Below are 24,843 nucleotides of genomic sequence, written 5' to 3'. Positions count from 1 at the left end.
AAAAATGAAATAAAATAAAATGAAAAATAGAAAAATTTTAAAAAACCAAAAAACCAAAAAACCTCCAAGTTCAAATGTAATGATGTTTCAGTCTTAATAATTTGGGTGTCCATCTCAGTTTCCAATCCTGGAGATGGTGCCTCAGATGTTGTTCTGTAGTTGTGTCATCAAAGGCAATGCATAAAGTAGAATAAAACTACACACACACACACACACACACACAAACCCCACCAAGTGTCCCAAGTTCAAATGCAATACAGTTTCAGCAAGTTTTTCAGCATGCAGGTGTAATTCGGTTGTTCTCTCATCAAAGGTAGGGAGAAAAAGAAAAAATAAATAAAGAGTCTGGAGACAGTTCTGAGAATGGTATCTGCAGCTGTGGCTTGCCTGCCCAGTGCTGTCAGCCTGCTGTTGCTGGAGGTGTTATTTATGCAGATCTCTGGGGTGAGCTTAGCACTCACTTGGCCCTGCAGGCTTTGTTTACTGAGAGTTCTCCTGTGCAGGAGCCTCTGGTACAAGCTTTCCCCTTTCCAAGCACACTGGGAAAGTTGACACTGCACCCACTTTCTCAGGCCTGCGTGTTTATTCACAGTTCATGTGGGAAGTGGGTCTTCCCCCCTCTCCTGTGAAGTTTTCCTCCCACTGCCACTTTTATAAGCTTTGCTGCTCCTGATTACTGGGAGGTGCTGCTGCTCCTGCCAGCAGCCATGTTTGTTTACAGCTCATGTGGGAAGTGGGTCTTCCCTCCTCTCCTGTGGAGTTTTCCTCCCTCCACCACTCTCACAAGCTTTCCTGGTTTTTCCTGGTTGCTGGGCGTGTGTGCCCCCACTCCTGCTGGAGCCTCTCCTGCCTGCTCAGCTTGTTTATTTACAGTCCCAGGAAGGATTCCCTTCCCCCAATCTTTGGTGCTCAGTGCACCCCACCCTCTTTCCCACGTGTCTTTATTGTTCTTATTGCTTATTAGTCAGTTTCTCTTTTTTCCCCAGGTGGAGGTCGGTCTGTCCAGGGGGCTATGGTGCTCTGGCCCAGGCTTGTTTGTGGGAGTACCACAGTACCATGAAGCTCACCTTGTCCGCGTCTTCCCAAGCCATCTTGGTGCGGGCGACTGGCAGCCCGGGGACTCTCCTCGTTTCTCTGCTTAACGTGAAGTGGAGATTCTCTGTGCCGGCTGGAGGTGTGGAGGGGTCAGAGTTTTGCCTCTTCTTGGTGATTTTGCCTGCAAAGTGTGTCTCCAGTGTCTCTCCAAGATTTCACTATAGGAGGCTCGCTTTCTGCTTCCTCCCTCTAGCTGCCATCTTGGAATCGAAGCTAGGTTTTTGATAGCTACATCTTGGTTCCATAAAACCAGCTTATCATGTACCTTCTTTACAGATTTGAGGCAGATGAGTATGTTGAATTATGTAGACATTGTATCCTACTCAGAGACACAGAGTTTGTGCTGTTATTGATCTCTTAAAATTTAGGATAGCAAAATGTAAGAACTAAATATATTTGTTCTATGACATTTATCTCTCAAAGAGGTTTACAACAATTAAATGTCACAGTCAAATATGTATGAGATATTTAAATGCTCTGTCACTTTTTAGATGACATAATGCACATTAAAAGCTCTTAGAAATTTAACAGAGAACAGATTTTTCTCATTCAGAAGATTATTTGATGTTGGCAACTTTTATCACATAAAATTTACTAATCTTTACTACTCTGTCACAATGTTGCTATTGTAAAGGAGATTTCTTTGAATTAGGAGAATTATTACTGAGAATCAAGGGAAGGGATCCATGGAGGAAGTAGTAGGTAAGATTGAGTCTTGAATAAAGAACAGGTCTTAGTCAATCAGATAATCAGGACAATGACTATCCAGGCAAGGACATCAAAAAATAAAATAGCTTGTAACCACTGCTTTGTGTAAGAGAAAGTGAGAAGAGTGTCAGTTATTCACTCTGTCCTTTAAAACATTAACATTCATTTATTAGGCAAATATTTTTGAGTAGTTTAGAATAGAAGAATGAGTGAAACAAGGTGCTTCTATGAATGGGGCTCAAATATCCATTGGGACTTGTAGAAAGACTGAAGTACTTACATGTAAGTAAAGTACATGTAAGTACATGTAAGTACTTACATGAAGTACTTACATGTACTTCAGTCTTTCTACAAGAAAGACTTGTAAAGTCTTTCTACAAGAAAGACTGATTGTAAGCCACATACAATCAAACAAAAATAGCTCTTGTTTTTGTTTTTGTTGCTTGTCTTTTTTAAATCAAATTTTAATGATATAATTTAAATCCAATAAAGTATAACAGTTTTAATTTTAAATACTTAAAAGTTTCTACTATGTAACTATCACAATAAAAATATAAATATTTCCATAACCTCAAAAATTTCTCTTATGACTTTTTTCCAGATAATCTCTCTACTTTTAATCTAAGAAACCAATGATCTGTTTTATATCACTACATATTATATTTGTGTTTTCCATAGTGTCATATAGAGTAATTCAGTGTGTAGTCATTTGTACTGGCTTCCTTTATCAGCAGAATGATTTTTAGATTTATCTATGGTTTGGTACATATTTGTAGCTCTTTCCTTTTTACTACTAAATAGCATTTATTATGGAGTAAACAGCTAAGAGTAGAATTGATGGTTCATATGGTTAATGCATATTTAATACTTGTAAAACACTGCCAGAATGTCTTCTAGAGTTAAACAGTTTTATATTTCCACCCAAGATATGAGGGTTTCAGGTGCTCTATCCCCTTGCCAAAGCTTGAAATTGTCAATCAAAATGTTATGCGGAATTTCTGCATCTGTGTTAATTAAGATTATTGTTCTATAATTTTATTTTTATAATGTCTCTCTGGTTTGGTCTTAGCTGGCTTCATAATGGAGTTGAGAAGAATTTTCTCTCAACATTTTTTGCAAGAGTTTGTGTAGGATTGTTATCTTTTTAAAAAAAATTTGAGACAATGTACCAATGAAGACATTGTGGCCTAGCATTTTCTTTAGGGAAAAAAATTACATTTATTAATTCAGTTGCAACAATTGAAATAAACTTTTACTAATCTTTCCATGACTTTGTATGTCAGTTTTAATAAACTGTAATAAATTGCTCTTTGGAAAGTATTTGCCTATTTCATACAGAATTGTCAAATATTTGTATAAAATTATAATATTTTATTCATTTGTATTCTTGCTTTATTTTTACCAGCTTAGCTAAACATTTGAAAATTTCATTGACATTTTAAAAGTAACTTTTTACTTATTGTCTTTTTTATTTCACTGGTTTCATTTTTATACTTATTATCTTTCTCTATTTGAGGTTAATTTTCCCTTTTTTTATAGTTCCTAAATTTTAGACTACTTCTTTTCTAATATAAGTTCTTGAAACCATCCATTTCTCTAAGTCTTGTTTTAATTTTCTTTCACAAATGCTGATAATTTTTCATTTACTTAAAAATATTTTCTAATTTCCTCTGGGATTTATTATTTTGCCTCTAAATAATTTAGAATTGTATTGCTAAATCTGTAAATATCTGGGGAATTTTCATGTGCCATTTTGATTTTGTATGCTAATTTAATTCAAAAAAAAGTACTCTATACCTATCATTATTTTATAAATATTGAAACTTTATTTTGACTCAGATTGTGGTCTGTCTTATAAAGAATGTTATATTCTGAAATTGTTGACTGAAGTTATTATAAATGTCCATTAATTTACATTATTTAAGTCATGCTTATTATTATTCTATCACTTTGATTTTGTTGTTGTTGTTGTTGTTATTTGTGATGCTAAGGATTGAACTCAGGACCTTTCAAATGCTAAGCAGGTACTCTACCACTGAGCTACATGTCAGGTTTTCTGCCATCCTGTCTCATCAATTATAGTTAGAGGATTGTTGAGATCTCCCAACAACTTCTGAGTTTGTCTTCCCCTCTAGATAACCTAGATGAAATTGGTCAATTCCTTGAAAAACACTTGCTGCCAGAACTCAAACAAGAAATATACACTCTGAATAGCATTTTATCTACTAAAGACATTGAACTAGCTCTCTTCTGAGACAGAAAGCACCAGGCCAGATGAATTTACTGTTGCATTCTACCAAACACTTAAGGAAAAAATTATAGCAAACTCTTCAATATTTTTCAGAAGGTAGAAGCAGATGGAATACTTGCTAAATCATTCTACAAAGCCAACATTACTCTAATACCAAAACCAGAAACAGATACTAACAAAAAAGAAAACTATATACCAAACCAGTATTTCTCAAAAACAAGTCCTCAACAAGATATTAGCAAATCAAATCCAGTAATGTATTAAAAATAATACACTGTGACCAAGTGAAATTTATCTCAGATACCCAAGCATGATTTGACATTTGAAAATCCTTTAACAGCTGGGTGTGGTGGTACACACTTGTAGTCAAGGCACTTAGGAGGCTGATACAGGAGAATCGTGAGTTCAGTGCTAGCCTGGGCTACACAGCAAAACCTTATCTCAAAAAAGTTGATTGATATAGTCTGTCACATAAAAGCATTATACAGTCTGCTCAAGTGGGATTTATGTCAGGAAAACAGGTCAGTACAACATCTGAAAATGAGTTAACATAAGAAACCATCTCTGTAATAAAGGACAGAAACCACATGACAATCTCAATAATGAAGAAAAAAAGCACTTGAAAAAATGCCACAGCATGTCATTATTAAAACACTCAACAAACTAGAAATAAAAGGGAACATCCTCAATGTGATAAAGGGAATTTATGAAAAGCTCACAGCTGACATCAAACTTAATTGTGAAACTCTGAAAGCCTTTCTTCTAAGATCAGGAATAAAACAAGGATGTCTGCTCAGGACACTTTTATTCAACACTGTACAGGAGGTTCTGATCAGAGCAGTAAGGTAAGAAAGCAAAATAAAACGTGCCCAGATTGGAAAGGAAAAACATATTTGCTAATGAAATGATCTTGTATTCTGTATAGAAAAATATCCTAACATCACTGTAACAAATAAATGTGCACAATTAAAATAATAGTAACTAAAAATAAAATGGTGAAGTACAAGCTTTAAATAACACATTAGAAATTAATAAAGGAATTCAAGAAAGTTGCAGAATGAAAGACCAACTTACTAAAAGCAATTATATTTATGTAAACTACCAATGAACAATTCAGAATTTAAATTACAAAGGATGCCATTTGCAACAACATCCAAAATCACAAAATACACAGGCACAAATTTACCAAGAGGAGGTGAAAAACTTACATACTGAAAACTGTAAGATGTTGAAATAAATTGAAGATCTATATAAATGAAGGTATCTCATGTTCATATAGCAAAAGTCCAAATATGGTTCAACTAGTAATACTCTTCCCAATTGATCTATAATTCAATTCAATCCATCTGCATCACAAAAGAAAGGAAGGGAACCATGCATATTGTTCTGTACATAGTATTCATATTTTCATAAGGAAACTCTTGAACGTTTCACAACAAACTAATGAAGCATGAAAATACTTATGAAAAGTGATGGTTGGTTGAAACTAGATGTATATGAATAACCTTATACATTGTTTTGTGAAAAAAAAGTATCTGTGAGCATAGAACCAATACTATAGATAATGCATAAGCAGTTAGTTTTTATACTCTGACTTTAAGATATGTATGGAGAATGGGGGCAGACATGGAAATTCTGCAGCCTGTAAGATAGATAAAGCTGGATACATAGAATCAGATCAGAATTACTCAACTCAAAAACTGACAAATAAGCTCAGTATAGAGGTACTCTTAACAGGATGTGTGACTTCTCATTACTTTGAAATTCTAGAAAAAATGACTAAGAGCAATTTAAACAGAAATAAATGAAAGGGAAGGAGGCCAACTTACTATTTCCAATGGTATTTTAATGTCTTTATTACCGCCTCCATGCCAGCTGTGGCGGGGAATCCCTTGTCTCTCCATTCTGCCTTCTCCTGCCATTGTGATTGCTTGTCTAAATGAAGATGTGACCTAGAGGAAAAAGTAGACTTATCAAAGGATGACTGTGCTACTTAAAGAAGTAGAGAAGGTGGGAGAAGAAAGGAAAATAGTGCATATGCACCTGAAGGAGTTTTTGGTGATTCTAGTTTAATTTTGCATAGTAGAAGGCAGAAGTTTAATTCTTCTTGGTCTTGATCTATAGTTAGATTTGTCCAGATTTGAAGTTTAGTTCATAAAGTGGAAAAGCATTTGTTGAATGAGTTCCATATGAACATGGGAAAGGACTTCCTGGAGTTCTTACCATCTTTAAGAGGCAAACCCAATGGCTTCTGGGCCTTCTTGACTGTTCTTTGTCTACCCTTCTTCCCTGCACATCTTTCTAAACTGAATGAATAACTATCACTGCTTAATTGCTTTCAGAGATGGACCCCTGCACAGGTGGTAATGGATGTGCTCACATATGTCTGAGTGAGAATGGCGTGGCCAGGTGTGCCTGCCACCCAGGGTACCAGCTGTCTGAAGACAAAAAAGCCTGTGAAGTTAGGAAGCTGACACTGATGGCTTAATTGTGTAATTGTTTGAAATTTTGTGGTAGCTCAGTTTTGAATAATCAGAACACAGAGGAGAAAAGGTGTTTTCAATGATGCTAAAAAAGAACATTCAAATTCTTATTTGAGCACTCCGAAAGATATTTTTATAATGCTGCAAAAACTAAGCAAAATTCTTAGTTAAAATAAAAAATAACCTAGTATAGTTTCGGTGTTAATGCTTTTTGTTTTCTAAAGTGAGTTATAGAATTAATATTTCAAAATCTTCTCTAACCACATGGGGAGTTTTTGATTATAAGCTACAGAAGGTGGGGATAAACTTTGAAAAGTAAGTATGTGCAAATAAGTACTCTCCAAAGTTAGGAATAATTAAAATAAAAAAGAAAGAAACTCTATAAATACAAGGTTATACATTTCCATTTCCTAGAAATACCAAAACAGACATACTTCAATTCACAGATGAAAGTGATAAATTATTCCATGACCAACACTGATAAATTAAGCCACTCCCGTGGGGCAGTCTTTGTTTTAATAACTTGTGAGAAATCACAGAATCCTTCATTTTTATGGTGACACTTCATGAAATGAAGAACAGTTTGTTTGAATTAATTGTGAAAACACCAAAATGTTTGCTGACTTATGGGACTGATAAACATTTCAAGAACCTGAAAAACAGTTAGATATAAAAATAAGTGTGAAGTTCATTCTTTTTTTTTTCTTTAATTCAAAACTAAGATAAAACTCTATGACTTTTTTTAACCATCCTATTGTGATATGGAGCATTTCAGCTTTGGTCCTCTGATTCCACAGCCCCTGTCTGGTTCAGCAGAAAGAAAGAATAGAACAGGATTTTATGGAAGAGTTGTTTTAAAATGAGAAAACTGTAAATATATGCAGATAAATCACTATCATTTTTAAACTTCTGTTTTAATATTTGATACATTGTTTCTAAAACAATGTATCCCCTAAACTACCAAATACTTAAGATTTCACAAATACATTAGAAGAATGAGCTGTGCAAAAGTGTGGGGGTGGGGATGATGTGCGAGACTCCACAAAGCAGAATACTTGTGGAAAAACTGATGATGACACCCATCCATGTAAAAGGAAGGAACAAGGCACAGAGACAACGTGGGCCATGAAACTGAAGTTGTAGTGAAGTTGTAGTGACCATGGGTGAAAAGAGAGAGAGAAGTAGGAGCGTTTGTTTACTTGGCTGCCTTTTAACAGCCACATGTACAACATAAGCCAGGAAGTGATACATATATGCCAAAATCTGCCACTGGCTACACACTACCTAATTAATTTAAAACAAGAAGATGCAATTTTTAGTTAGGGATGTGATAAATATTCCTAAATACAAGTTAAAATGACTTTTATATGTATTGTTAAGGGACAGATTAGGCCTATTTTTTGTTTTCTCCTTTTTCCAACTAATAAACAGCAGCATGTTCTAATAGAGAGAAAAAGGTATTTGTGAGCTTATGACCTGCAGGTAATGCATAGCAGGTGGACTATTTCCAAATGCCCACTGTACACTAAGAATATGGCTCCTATGTGGCATTTATTGTTACATTGAATGTGAGGGGTTAAATGCAGGGGACTAGTTGGCTCATTTTTATAGTTTACAAATAAGCCTTCCTGAATTAGAGCTGTTAAGACAGCTGTTGTGTTTCTCTTTCTGCAGACATAAATGCATGTGCTGAAGAGTTGGCTGTCTGTGGTCATCGCTGTGTGAACTCTGTGGGATCTTTCACTCGTACCTGCCACCCAGGCTTTGAGCTGGGAGCTGATGGAAAACACTGTAACAGTAAGTAGCAACTGTCACACCCAGGAAATGTGTGGCAATTTACAAGTATCAAACAGGAGTAGTAAACAACAACACAACACTAAGTGTTGCACCAAAGTACAAGCCCTGAGCCAGTCCACAGCATCTTTCAGTTGACCATCTTCATTCTTCTTGAAATGCTTTCTTCCCTCTGCCTTACTACACCTTCTAGTTTTCTTCTTCTCCTCTGTTCTGGTTCAGTGTCAAATTTCTATTGTCAGCTTCTCTCCTTTCAACTACCTGAGTTTACTTAATGTACCCAGAATGGCCACTTGCATGACTAATAGCCATTGCAAAACTTAACTGCTTGATTGCAAGTGCCCATTCCAAAGATGCTCCTACTTTTTCCACATCTTAGCAAACTATCCACTCAGTGCCGAGGCCCAAATCCCAGAAAGGCAACATCAGTAAGTGACAGACTGGTACTTGAACCAGGGTCTTTCAATTCTGCATATATTACCCTATCAACTTTGTCCTGTTCATTTACATTATATGTCTCTTTATTGGTGTTGATCAAAGAAGAAGAATAAAGAGAGTGATGAATAAAATGAAAGGTTTATAATGCTTGCCTGAACTCCCTCATGAAGAGAGTTTAAGGTCACGAAAATCGTTCGTCCTTTTTTAAGTAGCCTCCAAATTTTTTTCCAGAGTGGTTGTATAATTTGCATTCCCACCAGCAGTGTAAGAGGGTTCCTTTTTACCCCGCATCCTCACCAACACCTGTTGTTAGTGGTGTTGCTAATGATGGCTATTCTAACAGGGGTGAGGTGGAATCTTAGCGTGGTTTTAATTTGCATTTCCTTTATTGCTAGAGATGGTGAGCATTTTTTCATGTGTTTTTTGGCCATTTTTGATCCAGCAATACCACTCTTGGGGATATACCCAAAAGACTGTGACACAGGTTACTCCAGAGGCACCTGCACACCCATGTTTATTGCAGTACTATTCACAATAGCCAAGTTATGGAAACAACAAAGATGCCCCAGCACTGACGAATGGATTAAGAAAATGTGGTATCTATACACAATGGAATTTTATGCAGCCATGAAGAAGAACGAAATGTTATCATTCGCTGGTAAATGGATAGAATTGGAGAACATCATTCTGAGTGAGGTTAGCCTGGCCCAAAAGACCAAAAATCGTATGTTCTCCCTCCTGTGTGGTCATTAGATCAAGGGCAAACACAAGGGTATTGGACTATGAGCACATGATAAAAGCCAGAGCACACAAGGGAGGGGTGAGGATAGGTAAGACACCGAAAAAGTTAGCTAGTGTTTGTTGCCCTTAACGCAGAGAAACTAAAGCAGATACCTTAAAGCAACTGAGGCCAATAGGAAAAGGGGACCAGGAACTAGAGAAAAGGTTAGATCAAAAAGAATTAACTTAGAAGGTAACACACACACACAGGAAATTAATGTGAGTCAACTCCCTGTATAGCTACCCTTATCTCAACCAGCAAAAACCCTTGTTCCTTCCTATTATTGCTTATACTCTCTCTTCAACAAAATTAGAGATAAGGGCAAAATAGTTTCTGCCGGGTATCGAGGGGGTGGGGGGGAGAGGGAGGGAGCGGAGTGGGTGGTAAGGGAGGGGGTGGGGGCAGGGGGGAGAAATGACCCAAGCCTTGTATGCACATATGAATAATAAAATAATAAAAAAAATAAAATAAAATCGTTCGTCCTTTCTACATAAAATTCTGTTTCTTGGTTTGCCAGTGTAGCCTGATTGTCTGCTGGTATATTTCTACTGTGTATAGACTGCAGTTTTGCTACAGTGATATTTGCCTTTTAAAGAGAAAACTACATAGGATGAGAGGGAAATTGACTACTAATTAAGATACAACTTCTATTCTTCTGAAGTCAGTTTTTTTATTTTTCTTTCTGAATGCCCTAAGGAATCTGTTCAGGAAAAGAAACATGTAGAAGGTTTTTCTTTCTCTTTCTTTCTTTCTTGTTAATACTTGGTTTTTAAATATAGCTAGAGTTTTAGGATATGAGTACATTTTTCAAATGTATGGATAATAACTGTTGCAATCTAACTAGTGCATGCCAGTTATCTTGAAAGAGGGTTCATCATTGATAATGACTTAAACAGTACAGACTTTCTGTAGAATTTACTCTGGAAAGCAATTTGCCCTGGAGTTGAATACATTTGGTAGGAGTATATTTTTACATTTAGTTCCCTTATGTGAATATTTAGCTAAGTTCTTTCTGCAGTCATCACCAGATATCAATATTTACTTACTGACATATAAACCTTTCTTGGTGAAAAGTTGTATTCTGAATTGTTTAAAAACCTGCAGGCAGAGTAAATTTTTTTAGAGCATGGTAATACTCAACAATGAATTATGTGCCTGTCATCTAACAGATATATTGAGGATATTTGCATTACCTTTGTCCTAGAAAATAGGGTTTCATATTTATGTAAGTTCTTCTGATTGGGTCTAAAAACAGTTTATATCATAACCATTAAATACTCACAGTGTGTGCTAGAGTGTGTGCTATGAATTAGCCCACACTATCTTGTGATTAGAAATAGGAGAGTGCCAGATATTGCAGGATTAGATAAGATTTCTCACAAATGAATACATAATATAGCTTAATATGAGTTCCATACATATTTATTGCATATTTTATCTATCAAGCAATATATTTGCTACCTGTGAGAAGCAACACGGATCACTTATGTTTTTTAAGTATGATTTTTTATGCATAATAGTAAGTCACTGTTTATTACCTAGATCAAGAACTCAAAAGCTCAATTTGCTTCTAGTGGGACTTGTGCTAATTTTATTTTTAATGAAAGTACTATAGTATCATTTACATGTAATTTAAATTACTACCAGAAGTCTTCGAGCTATATTGACACAATATCACAGGAAAACAACAAGAATGAAAGGACCTACACAAAATTCTTCAGATGTGTGTTTTTACAGATTTTTCTCCTAAAAATTAATAAGCATTGGAAAATTTGTTTCCAGTATCTTGACTATAATCTGCTCCAGGATCAAAACTCTAATACCAGCACTAGGCAGACAGTAAACAGAAATGTGTAAAGCAAGTCAAGTATCAGATAATAGGAGTTGTGGGGACTGTGTTGAACTGGACAGCAAATTCTGGGAGTAAAGAGGACAGCTACTACTTGCTTCCTGTTACTTGTTGTCCAGATGGAGTAAGCCCTGTGTCACTGTCTAGACTCACTATCCATCCAACAAATGCTTACTGGACACATACTTTCCTTAGCACTAAGGATACAAAAAGAAATTCCAGAACTTCATGAAAAATTTCTCAATTTTAAAAACACAGTAACAGCCAAATTTGATGTATCTGCATGAAATTATTTACTGACAATCAATCATAGAGCCTTAAAGTGTCAGATCTTCTGACCTTAAATTTTATGTTCTTTCTACTTGAATATGAGAGCGTAAATATTGTATAGTAGAAAAAAACCGTCCTGGGAGACCTGGCTTTTAATATCAATAATGCCGTACATATTATTAAAGATGTGATTTGGCCTCAATCAGTCTTACTTCTCTTTCCAAAAAATGATAGGGTTGACTGGATTGACACTAAGATAACAAATATGATTTATAAATACTTTAAAATGCATCTTTGACAATGGCAAAGATGAAAAAAATCTCAGTTCTGTATCACAAAGAAGATATATTTTAGCATATCATGAAAAATATCAATTCTCTTCACTTTCTCAATCTTTTAGCTTTCTAATTTTGCTTAGTCCTAAACTAGCTATTCCTAAACCAATAGAGATTCATACTTTCAATAATAAATTGGTTAGCATAATTCTCCTTTTGTTTACTCAATCATTCAAAACAAGTTTTTGTGCATCTGTTAGAGCTAGTTAATGCGAGATGTGATGGCACAGTGGGATCAACACGATGTAGAAATGATCTTGGAAACTATAGTGGATACCCAGGCAGCATTAAAGATGAAATATGCATTCAAGGAGCACCACAATCCCAAATGTTCCTGCCATATTCTTTCTCATTTTTCTTCTTCCAAAGGAAGTTAAGACTGGAATGAATTGGAAGGAAAAGAACCAATGTAGATACTCTCAGCAAGAACAGTGTGTCCACGCCAGCAAATGAAATACCATAGATTCCAATGGCAAAAGAGCAGTCATAGTATCTAAATCCTATACTTTAAACATTGATTCAAATTATTCTTTCATTTCTCATTTCACTCTGGAAATCAGTCACTGTAATGCCTGTGTGTGCTTAGGACAATTGGCATTCATATGCTGAAGCTGATGCTTGACAACAAGCCCCAAATTAGGAACATGTAGTGGAATTGGCAAATTGGTTCTCAAAGTAATAACATGTTCATATAATAAGTGAGTCTATGTACATCAAAGCTGATTGGTGTACTAACATAACACATGACCAGCCAATTCATTGGTTTTGTGTACATGCTTTTGTTCCAGGGCTATTTTTAACAATTGTCTCTTGTACTCATAGGCCCTAGAAAGGACAGATAATAACACAGCATTAGCTGAGAACAGAAATGTCAATGGGCAAAACAACCTATTTGCTTTGTGGTCATTTATCCAATACATATATTTTTTATATTCTGAGAATTCACTAAGGTAAGTGTCCCTTATAAGTGTTTAATAATCAGTGGTGAACTCATCGTTGTCTTTCTGCATCACTTGTCAACTTAACATTATTTATAGGTTTATCTATTTCTCAATCTGAAATAGATACTTACAATGCTTAATAGCCCTTAATTTTTTACTTTGTAACTACAAAGTATTGATAAATTTCCAATAAAGTTTACGGTCCTCCCAACAAAGTGTGCCCATTATTGGTATATATTCAGGTTTCTCTGTTGTTATGTTAATAGCCTTCTTTTGCTTATTTTGGAAAGGGATTGAATTGGAAATTGTCAATAGCTGTGAAAAGAACAATGGTGGTTGTTCTCATCACTGTGAACATTCAATTGGTGGACCCCGTTGTTCCTGTAACCATGGACACCAGCTTGATTCAGATGAGAAAATATGCATAGGTAATGTTTGGTAAATTGCAGGCTCTTTCAGAAGTTGTCCTGACCTCATTTAGCCTTTTCATATTAGTACTTATTGATGTAATATGAGCCGCATTTCAAACTTCAGGGAGGGCTAGATTGCAGTATCTCTGGCTAATGAATTAACATAAAGAAAAGATAACTCAGCAGAAGGTACATTTACACATTGACTTTGAAATTAAGGAAATTGAAAATATTTTAATAAAATATGTGGCCTTCAATTTTTATTTCAGTAAAATATTCCAAGATCTACCTAACCATCCTATGCAATTTGTATTCCAACAACAGATGCTACCATACACCCCACTTCTCCTATCTCAAGCAGAGACTAAATCATATGCATTGTTTTTGAACTTGGTAGTGATTTGGAAGTTTAACTTTAATATTGCAGGTCACTATATACCAGAAGAAAACATTAAAAGATAATTATTCGTTGGACATCCCAGGCCAAACCCACTCTTAATGGATAGCTTTCCCAACATATCATTAGAATTTACATCATTTAGGACAATGAGAAAAATGGGTTCCATCTGTGATACCATATTTGTTTTTTGTGTTATCCTTTGTTTCCTACCTTTAAATTATAATGTGAATTTCATGCTATTCAGTGTGATGAGAGATCATTTAAAGTATTAGTAAAGAGATGGAGATTCATTTTAATTTTGTCACCATATGAAGAGGGTAAACTTCCTAGTATTATAGTTTCCTACATAACATTTCTTGTATTTTTTTTTCAGTACTAGGGTTTGAACTCAGGGCCTATACCCTAAGCCACTCCACTAGCCCTTTTTTGTGATGGGTTTTTTCAAGAGAGGGTCTCATGAACTATTTGCCAAGGCTGGTTTTGAACCATGATCCTCCTGATCTCTGCCTCCTAAGTAACTAGGATTACAGGCGTGAGCCACTGGTGACACCCAACTTCTACTTGTATTTCTTGATCCAACATTGCCTCTGCCTTTCTGTCAGAGCCTACAGTGGTTAACTTCTCAAAACTAATTGCTTTCTCTGCTGCCTCTTTTTATGTAATGAAAATGTTTTTTCCTTGTTAATGTTTATATTTATGGAAAAAAATTAAAGATTTCCTTCATTCCTTCTTTCCACCCATGCTACTCATTTGATTACTGGATAAGAGAAACTGAAATTTTGATAAATCTTTTCTTTGCAACTTATAATTTAACATCTTTCTTTATTCTTTGGAAAGTACAATTTAGTAAAGTTCTTATTTACAGCTAGAAAAATATAGCATCTGCCAGGGTCAAAATGCAGAAAATTGCATATTTATGAGATTTCAGCAGTCAACATGAAAATGTTACATTTCTTATGGTTCAAGTTTGCTTTTTCCAACAATAAAAATTACTTCCAAAGACCAAATATTCCCTACTGCAAAGGTAATGATCCATTTGGAGTACACATAAACATACTTTGCTTATTTGCCTGGTAATAAATTAAAGTCACATATGCTTTGTCAAAACATATGCAAGAAATAAATTAAGGAATTTTAAGATTACCTTAGTATCAAATCTTTCTTTAAATATGAGAATGTATAACTAAGTGTGAAAATAAATCAGTTAACATGTAAGTGGTCAGTCTTGCCTAAATGGAAAACATTAGTGTTAAAACCAAGAGAGATGAATAAAATGTAATTTTAAAGGTAGTGCAATAAGACGACAACTGTCTGATCCCCAGCATAAATTCACTAAGTTTAGCTGCTAGCCAGTTATTAGAAAATGTTTTTTCTTAGTTCTAGCCATTCAGTGACTATGTGTGGAAGACAGACGCAGAAGACGAAGTTTTTCACTGTAATGCTTTCCTGAAATCAAAGCTGAAGTGCTTGCTTTGCCTGGCTCCAACTCGTGCTTTACCTTTAATTAGGGCTGAATTTTTATGAACGGGTGAATGGTGAATTATGTCTCTGCAGTCATGCAACGTTTTGCATATTGGCCAAAATATCATCAAAAGGGATGAAAATTAAAAGGGAAAAATAAGCAAACAAAGATTTATTTTAGCAAATGAGATCTAAAAAGAAATAAAGAAATTTAGACAACTGGTGATGACAGGGCATTTTAAGAAAGGATTTGGGTATAGGAAGAAAGGGATTGCAGATAAGTTTTGAATTGAAGATGATATACATGGGAGAAGCCAGAAATGTCCCAAAAGGAATGAAAGTAGAAGAATAGTCTAAAATGGATCAAAATTATTTCTGAGACTTATTTCTGAGTTCTGTGATGTAACTCCTTACTAGGTGAGACCTATATGTGTGGAGGCTCTGGTGCTAGTTGAGAAGACTTTCAAAAATCTGGGAATTAAAAAAAATTTTTTTAAATCACTGCTTTAGATTAAGTGAAACTATTATTTTTATGGGGTCTTTTTCTTTGTCTTCTATGCCCATGTTATTTAATCTAAAAGACAAAGATTTTCTGTAAGAAAAGGAATAATACAGTCTGGGATTTTGTGAGTGGCACTACTTGTGACATTTTTCAGAAGAATGTTTTTTGTCTAAATGACCTTCATTTAGATGTTTTATGGTGACCCCTCTCCTTGATTGACTGATTGCATTTTCTTTCCTTCCTGTCGCTTGTCTTCATGTACTTGAGTTGGCACCTTTTCCAAGGTTAATTGAGACACTGACCTTTCTTTATTTGTGGCTGTTCTTGTACTCATGGAGCAATAGGCTTCTGTAAACTCAGTAATGACAGGCCACCTAACTTAACAGCTCAACAAATGGGGGAGCAGGGGAGTAGGTTGAACCAGAGCCAAAACCCTTGACCATACTGTTTCCAGGTGCCCAATCCAAGGAAAGCAGAGGCAAGTGTCTGCTGTAAATCCTCAGCCATTATTAGAAATGATTCCTTCAAAACCCAAGTCAAATAGACTGGTGTTCTGAGACATTTCAACTTGACATTTTCTGGTGCTTTTTTATTTTCCCTAGGGCAGCTATGTATTAAGAAGAAACATTCAGGATTGTAGAACTATAGAATAATAGTGCTGAAGGAGGCTAAAAGTCATCATTTAGAAAACTACTCACCTGGCAGGATATGCCAGGGTAGTGATGTCACTCACAATTGAAACAAAAACTCCAACCTCACTCACCTCTGTCTAAATATTCAAGCAAATTCTCTGAAATAGTCTATATAATTTAAAATAATTGTTCTTCCTTCTCTTAGAACTGTAGTTACTTTTCTTTGTAGTTCTGCAAGAGAGGAACTTGCACTTAGGAACAATCTTTCATCTGAAGTTCTAGAAGAACAAACACATTATGGAGTCTGAGACTGTCTCCTTTTTGCAGCTGTCAAATGTTACTAAATGGAATTCTTTGGCTCCTCTTTCTCAATCTGTCTTTTTGTTCTTCAAATTCTCTGTTTATCCATTTGGATTGCTGTCTAAACTGGAAACATACCAGAGATCTCTTTTCTTGTGCTTATAAATGCATTTGGAGATTACATTCCTTTAAAGTAATAGCAGGCATAGAAAAAGCATAGAAGAAATCCAAACCAAAACTGGGTCTCATTATTTTTGTGTTATAGTTACTTCAGTATCTGCGGTAAGTGACCGGAAAATGGAAAATGATTAATAAAAAAGCTTTAATTTCAAAACAAGTCTTCTCAGAGCTTCTATAGGTCTGTTAAACTTCTGTTTCTGCAGTAACAGATGTGTCTTATCCCCTTCAGAACTTGATGAATGTGAGAATGAAGAAACCTGCTGTGCCCAGCTTTGCATCAACTATTTAGGAGGCTATAAATGCAGCTGTCAGGAAGGCTTTCAGATCAGTTCTGATGGTTGTGGATGTGATGGTAAGTTCCTGAATTCTAACATGAAATAATTGATGTGATGGGACAATCAATGGAGGAGGAGGTCTGAGGCTGAGGGTGTTCACCCTAAAGAAAGTTGGATATCTGAATGTTTCTATCAGGTACTGTCATATGGATTTGGATGACTCTAACAGCCCCAGATCCTAATCAGTAAAATGAAGACAATAATCAGATTAGTGCACACATTAAAGAAAATGCTAAATGTAAAATACCTAGTACAGTGGTTGACACAGAAAAATCACTCAACTGAAAGTAGCTATATCTATTATCATATTCATTGGTCCATAATTCCTTTCACCTAATTTTGTGTGTGTTGCATATATATACAAACAAATGAGAGGTTCTGGAAGGTCATAGCACTGCCATAAGAATCATCCATCTCAAGCTTGTCTGGAATTAGATAACTGGTTACTGAAAGTCATTTTCAAAGAGTTTTTTAAATTAGAGAACAGTAATGAGAGGCTTATTATTTTATGAACCAAAATCTGCACCAGAATCCTTTATATATCTCCTACAGTACAGCTAAGGCAAATTATAAGATAAATTGTCTTATAATTTTCTAATTAAAATTAGTTCACTTACCATTCAGGAGATTTCTACCTTTTGTAGGTGAGTTTGAATATAATAAATAAAGTTATTTAACTTTGCTTCTTTCATGAAGAATAGCTCATGTAAGTTATAGCCATGATTTACTTCTAAAACTTACCTTAAATGTGTGATCATTAAATTTTCATTTCATAACCATTATTACTCTTAGTTTAAACAATATTTTTCTTGAAACCAAAGCACAGATCAGGAGATTGAAGTCTATCCCAGTAACGGTTCAAATATATAACTTTACATCTCAGGGAAAATAGTGTTTCTTTGCATAAAGGAACAAATTCTTGAATCCTGATGATCAGTGCGTTTCTTCATACAGATAGCGAAGGACTATACTACTATACACCAGTCTTGTAGTATAGATAATGGCGAAAAACACACAGCTATGCTATCTATATACACTAAACACAGTAGAGTTTATTACCATTTACCATTTCCATCCAATTAACAGAGCCAACAAAAAGTTGAATTTTATGTACCATCTGCTCTTAAACAGAGTAAGCCAAAAAATGATTGTATGGCATGAATGTACATACAGCATACACACATGCAAGTGAAGAAGGTATGCACAGTCTAAGGCAAATCTTAGAAGCTCAGCTTTATTACTGAACTTTTAGTATGTTGAACTCACTGACTAAAATCTGGTCTCCTTTTGGTCATAAGCTAGTAAGTCAGTCACATGAAATCAAGACCTATAGATCTTCAAATTCTAGAATTCTCCACACTCTCTGTACAAAATTATGCATAGACATTTTCAATATATACTTGAATTTAAGCATGAACATTCTGCACAGCCTAAAACTGTTGAATTTAAGTTTTATGGTCTTCATCTAAACCTCATAAACAAGGTCTCAGAAAGAGCTTGCTTGTGTAGATGCACTATAGTAAACTTGGAAATGAGGGAGAGATGAACAATGACTGAGAAAGAATATGGGAGTGTTCTTGCTTTCTATATGGCAGTATGTTGCTATTGGTTAATAACAATCACAAAAGGAAGACAGAAAGCAGATATGATTTAACTTCTCCAGATGTAGATGAGTGCCTGGATGTCGGCATAGACTGTGACTACCTATGTATTAATTCTGTGGGAACATATGACTGTACTTGTGAAGAAGCCTACAGAATAGGAAGTGACAGAAGATCTTGCATCTATAAGTCACTGAAGAATTTTATTGAGTCTTGTCTAAACTACTTCTACCCTTATCTTCTTCAGGAGCAGAGAGCACATATTCTTTAGCTCAATCTGCCTTCCCTTTCTCTCTTCACAGACTGAGATCTTTCTTTCCCTTTTGCTGTGTCTGCTGAGCTTCCACTTTGTACTTGCAACTTCTTGCAATTTTTGACAATAGACTTTTGAAATGGCCACCTCAAAGTGCTTTGCTTTTCAGTCGCCCCTGCATGGCTGTCTATTTCAACCTCTTATTTCTCTGTCGTCCTTGCTCACATTTCCCTTCTTCTAACCAACACGTTGAAACCCAGCCCTTTCCTCTATGCTTTTAGCTTTAGATCATGAGGAGCTGGAAGAAGAAGAGGAATTAGAAGTGGTGAGGTTTCTGGGCTGTCTATTCCAGAACCCACCTCAACTACTTCATCATGTGGCCCCTCTCTGGTTCCTTCTTCTGAAGAAGAAGATGAAGAAAGGGGAAGAAATTTCCAAGAACTAAATGTTTTGCACAAAATTGGTGAGCACAATTTACCACTTTATACTCATTCTCCTTATTATTAGAAAATTCACATATATCCCAGTGTGGACAGTTTCATTATCAATGAATTCATTGATTAAAACCATCAATTATTTCAACGAGAAGTTCAGGAGAAAGAAGAGCAAAATTCACTTCTTCACAATTTCCTATCAGATCTGTCAACCTTTGTCTTCCTTCTTTCTCTACAATAATGGGGTATTCAGTAGGTATTTGTGGGCAACAGGTACAGGATGGAGGGGTGATTTTGGTGAATTAGCATAATAGGGAATATTAGGCCCTTTTAATTCTTCCAGTTATTATAATTCCACTAAAAACCATTTTATATAGTTAAATTTTACCTTAAATAGCCTTAAAATATAGTTCCCTTCAAGATTTTAAAGTATAAGGAACCAATTGTTTAATATGCTTGCATGAACTGAGAAAATTTCTTCAGAATCTGAGCAGTTAGTTTTTCTTAGATATCCAGGCAACAGAGCTCAAGCATCAAGTCATTTCTGATTAAAATAAATTAGCACAAACTCTATCAAAAGTAATTGGGTGTAGTCAGTCTGCAGCTGCCTTTTCTTTCCTTTGTGAAACAGAGCTGTACTTTTTGCTCAACATTTATTTTAACAAATTCAAGGCTTGATGACTGCTTTAGAAGGCAAATAATAAAGTAGTAGTAATATTTTTGAGATATGTCCAAATCATAATATCAATAGATGCTTCTTCATAAAAACAGAAATCTTAAACTTCTGATGCTTTGGCTACTCAAAATCAGAATAGCAGTAGTTCAGGACAACATATGTACTTAGAACTTAATTGACCAAGATCTGGAAAGAAGAGGAACCCAGACACATATCTGCTGTTTTACCAGTAAAACAGCATTTGCCAGTGTATGAGCTGTGACAGGAAATGTAAAACACAGCTGGTGAGAAGTGAAGAGCTAGGCCCAATTCTCAGCAGTGCAGTGGTGATGAGAGTACTAGAGGTCTTGGTAAAAAGGACTTTCAGTTAGAACATCTAAAAGCACTGCCCCATCCCTCCTAATAAAAACAATAAATGAAAGTTGAAATGAAATGAGCCTTAAACATCTAAATACAATTCTCTCCACACTAACTCAGGTTAAGGTAATCTCTTTCATGAACAAAACGAAGAAATATTTGAAACATCTAAGGAATGGAATACTATACAACAATAAAATATAAACCCATGTATACACACTGTGGATGAATCCCACAAATACATTGATGAAAGAAACCTAACACCCAAAGTACATGCTTTACAATTCCACTTAACGTTTAAAAATAAGGAAAAATAAGATATGGTGTTAGAAATCAGGATAGTGTTTAATTTGTGAGGCTAATGGCGGAATCATCAAGTCATCTTTGATATTTTGGGTGTCTGGTAAGACTCTGTATCTTGATCTGTTGTGCATATACGGGTTGTTCACGTTATAAAAAATGAAGTTTACATTTCAGACTTGTGTACTTTTCTGCAAGTATACTAAGTTTCAGTAACAAAATTTACTGGGGAAATATGCATTAAAAAGCCTCAGGAAAAAGTACTAAATGCGTGGAACATTGGTTATTTTGTGCTCTGGAATCAGGGGTGATTCTTTTTTCTTTTGTTTTCTAAAGCCCGTGAGTATTCATTAAGGACTACATTCCAAGATTAGAATTGTAAAAAAATGAAATGAGCACTATTTTAAGACATAGCTCCTGCTGCCCTTTTCTAGGACCCTTTAGGAAATATATTGAAGGATCCTGATTTTCTTTGGGAAATTAAGAACTTCATGTTTGATTCGAGTTATGTAGACAGTTAAGAGCCAACGAAGCTAGAACCACTTCTGGTCTGGTTAGCTTTGTCACTGGTACTACTTCCTGTCTGTTTAGAACAGACCATTGGACAGGACTGTAGCTTGAACTGCGAGGACTGATGTGATGGTGGCTGGTGCCAGGAAGGAAGGAGTCAGTGTTCCTGCCCAGCAGGACCAGTGGTGCTCTATACAATGACAGTGACACCCTGAAAACTGACAACTGGTGCAGACCAGTAAGCTGTCAGTGAAGAGCTTTCTTAATGTATGCACCCTAAAACATGCTGATAAAGTAAGCAATTGATGTGGGCAAGAAGCTAATTGGTTTGTTGCACATAAAGAATGCCTATGAATGCTAGGTTTTTAAATTGAACATATGACTAAAAGGAAAGATTTTCTGTTCCCTGGGAAACCTGACGTTCTGTTTCTTGTTAATCCACAAATGTAAAAGTTAATAAAGAATCCTAATATGCTAGGCCTATTAAAAAAAAACCCTCCATTAAATAAATCATCAGACTCTGGAAAGCTATTCCCAAAGAAGAAAAAAGGAAAAAAATTGTGCTACAAAATGCAATTAAATAAAATTGCTTAACCATTTGCTGCTTGTTTTGTGTTTTTTCTTTTTTAAAATATATGAACGCAGCCAATTTGTTTCTTTTTTATGCAAATTTCTCATGAGAAAATGTCAAAGATTTAAATAACTTACAACCCCAAATCTTTTCCTTTCTATTGTAAATGTAGGTATGCTTTCAGGAATTAGAAATACAATGTGATAAAATAAAATATATCAACTGTCTTGTTTTCTCTTTGCAAATTCTTCACATATATTTAATGACTATCTTCATTGGCTTGGATGATGCTATGAGCAGATTTTCTATTGAATCTCGTGCATGCAAGGAAAACAGTACAAATATTTTCTACTCTATGATATAGATGCAAAGCTGGAGTCATGATAAATGATATGGTGGAGCCTGGTTACTAGTTAAGGTTCTGAGCATCTTTCTCAGGCATCCCTCTGATCAATTTCTTAGCTGTTTTAAAACTTTTAAGAGGATCCAATTTACTGCACACAGCTGTGAGCTTATTCAGTCACTGCTAACCTCCAAAAAATCAGACTCTCATAACCCCTTTTGCTTCTTATCATAATCACAGCTCTTTACCCAGCTTATTATTTACAGCAAACTCAACCACTTACTACTTAGTACTCTTTACTTTTCAGCTTTGTGGCTTTTGTTAATCCACCATTTTCGAAGATCTACTGCTGCCTATTTCATGAAGATTTTTATGATGGTCTCAGTTGAACACAAGCATTTATCTTTCCAGTGGATTGGCCTCCATGTTTTAGAGAGTGAACTCCTTGACCAGATCCTAGTCATAGCTTATTCATTGTAAATTAGTCCACATTGGAAACATTGACTACAAAAATGAAGAAATGAAAAATGAACTTGGTGTTGACACTCCCAACTATATTGACATACTTAGCTACATAAAATTTGATTAAATAGGTATTACTGAATGATTATGTGGAAGTAAACATTTACCTTACATATTGTAAGTTTTGATGATAAATATACATCTTCTGAACACTTGATTCCTAATATGGTAGCAATAAAAATAAAAATAAAAAAAATCTATCTCTATCACAGTAATACCATCTCCAATACAAAAATAAAATAGAAATATTACAACTAAGCTAGCTGATAAAATAAAGACAAGATGGCCCCTTCTTTGGCTTTGGAAAACCTTGAGGATGTCCTAAGTACTCACAGGACCCTATATGGAAAAGTCTGCTTCTAAAAGCCGGAACTTCTGTTTTGTTTGCTCTTTCTCTCTATCCTCTTTCACTCTTTTTACAAAAGGGAAAACAGAACAATCCAAATCCATCTATGAGAAATGAAAAGGGTTCAACTGACTCTTTAATAAGTAGGAGTGGGAATATTTTCTTTAAAATCTCTATAAACTATGATTTAAACTATGTTTATTGCCCATGTTTTCATGGTTACTAGCTTTTAATATGCACCAGGGGAATTTCAAAAGGAATATTCATCAGGAATCCAGAAAGTAGGTTTTCCCACTGAGTAGATCTTTTAGCCCAGTATCTTTATTGGTCTATTATAAAAATATCTACTTTGACTTCTTAGGGTTTTCTCCAAGTAATTATAATGAAACAATTTAAAAATCACATATTATTTAATTTTAATAGCAGAGTTTTAGAACCGCTATGTCTTTGGAAGAATTTTCATATTGAAATCATTTATTATTGTGACATTATCTAGGAAAGAGGGAAGAGAGAAGTAATTTTGTATGATGAATAGAGTAGGAGAAGAGAAGATTTATGATGTTTTCCAAATCATTCCACTCTGGTTTGGGCTATGTTTGTCTTAAAATTGTCTCCTTTAGGATCTTTACTCTACATGATACTAATGAAATATCTTACAAGTCCTTGTATGATATCATTTGTGATATCATATTCTACTTCTTGGGTGGTGGTAGATAATTATGTTGGTTTACATATGTTGGGGTGAGTTGCTATAATCCAGATACTATATACTGTACCAGCCATTCAGAAACCTTTACCTTCATTTTACAGAACTGTCCTTTGTACAGTTTTGTAAGAATTGAAAGTCTTATTACTATAAATTAACAATCAGGTTTCAACAAATATTCACTTCTGGTCTCTTTCTCTTCCTTTTGTTCTCCTTTCCTTTTCCTTGCCCCTTCATAATAGGCTATGGCTTAAAAGTAAAGGTGAATAAGAAGCTGAATTCCATATTAGCATCTGGAATGCTGGAAGGGAGGAGATATATGGAGATGATACAAATGTAGTTTTAGAAAATTTAACCCATTATGATAAAATGTCAGTGAAAATGACTACTACAATTTTCCTGACAGCGATATTTACTTCAAGTTAAAAATTAACATTTTTTCAATGTATATTTTTTATTTGAACACTAAACACTTCAGAAGACAAACAAGCTAGAGAAAACTGTTGTTTGTTTAACTTCATAAATATTTGACAATGAAAAATACCCTGGGACCCTCAAGAGAGCTATAGTTGCATTCATTCTTGGTTTAAAATACATGACATTTTTTCTTCATGTTCGTCCCATTTTTCAAAAATAGAAGCAGTCTATTTCTCATTAAGATTAGTTAGAGTTGTACACCAAAGATGTCTGGGTAGCTTTGAAAATGTAAGGGTTAGAATTTAAGGAATGAGGTGAATTTTGCATTTGAACCTTGTTAGCAGTTCCTTCAGTCATCATTATTTTAACTAGCTGCATCAGTAATCCCCGCAGGAATGATTAAGCCTACAAACTAGGGCTATGCCAGAGATTTTCCTGGGTCTGCAAGCTACTGAGATTTTAATTACTTGGTATCTATCTGAATAGCTTTTCTTCTTCCTCTGTTTGTAACATGAAAAGTAAGTTACACTACTTGCTCATTTTTCCTAGTTTCTTCACAGCTTGTTCCCCAGAGACCAGCAGGAAAGAGTGTGACAGTTTTTGCAAATGTCAGAATGGAGGCATCTGTGATTCTCTGACTGG

The 24,843-nt window shown here is 35.1% G+C and overlaps 1 protein-coding gene across 7 annotated transcripts in view; it reads left to right on the top strand.

Annotated features, from left to right (window-relative positions):
* LOC109679873 (uncharacterized) overlaps positions 1-24,843 on the top strand; it is a 518,055-nt gene that overhangs the window by 482,281 nt on the left and 10,931 nt on the right. For 6 of the 7 annotated variants that reach the window (XR_012448046.1, XM_074073834.1, XM_074073833.1 and 3 more), the window contains 4 exons: positions 8,212-8,334; positions 13,236-13,373; positions 17,060-17,182; positions 19,301-19,482. Coding sequence is in view for 6 of the 7 variants with exons in the window: in XM_074073834.1 (XP_073929935.1) it covers positions 8,212-8,334; positions 13,236-13,373; positions 17,060-17,182; positions 19,301-19,464 (548 nt within the window). In the remaining variant the exon portion in view is untranslated. The remainder of the gene's footprint in view (positions 1-8,211; positions 8,335-13,235; positions 13,374-17,059; positions 17,183-19,300; positions 19,483-24,843) is intronic. The other variant, XM_074073837.1, reaches the window with a different exon arrangement.

This window comes from Castor canadensis, chromosome 5, assembly GCF_047511655.1.
Source record: "Castor canadensis chromosome 5, mCasCan1.hap1v2, whole genome shotgun sequence".
Classification (NCBI taxonomy): Eukaryota; Metazoa; Chordata; class Mammalia; order Rodentia; family Castoridae; genus Castor; species Castor canadensis.
This window is presented reverse-complemented; position numbering and strand designations above follow the sequence as displayed.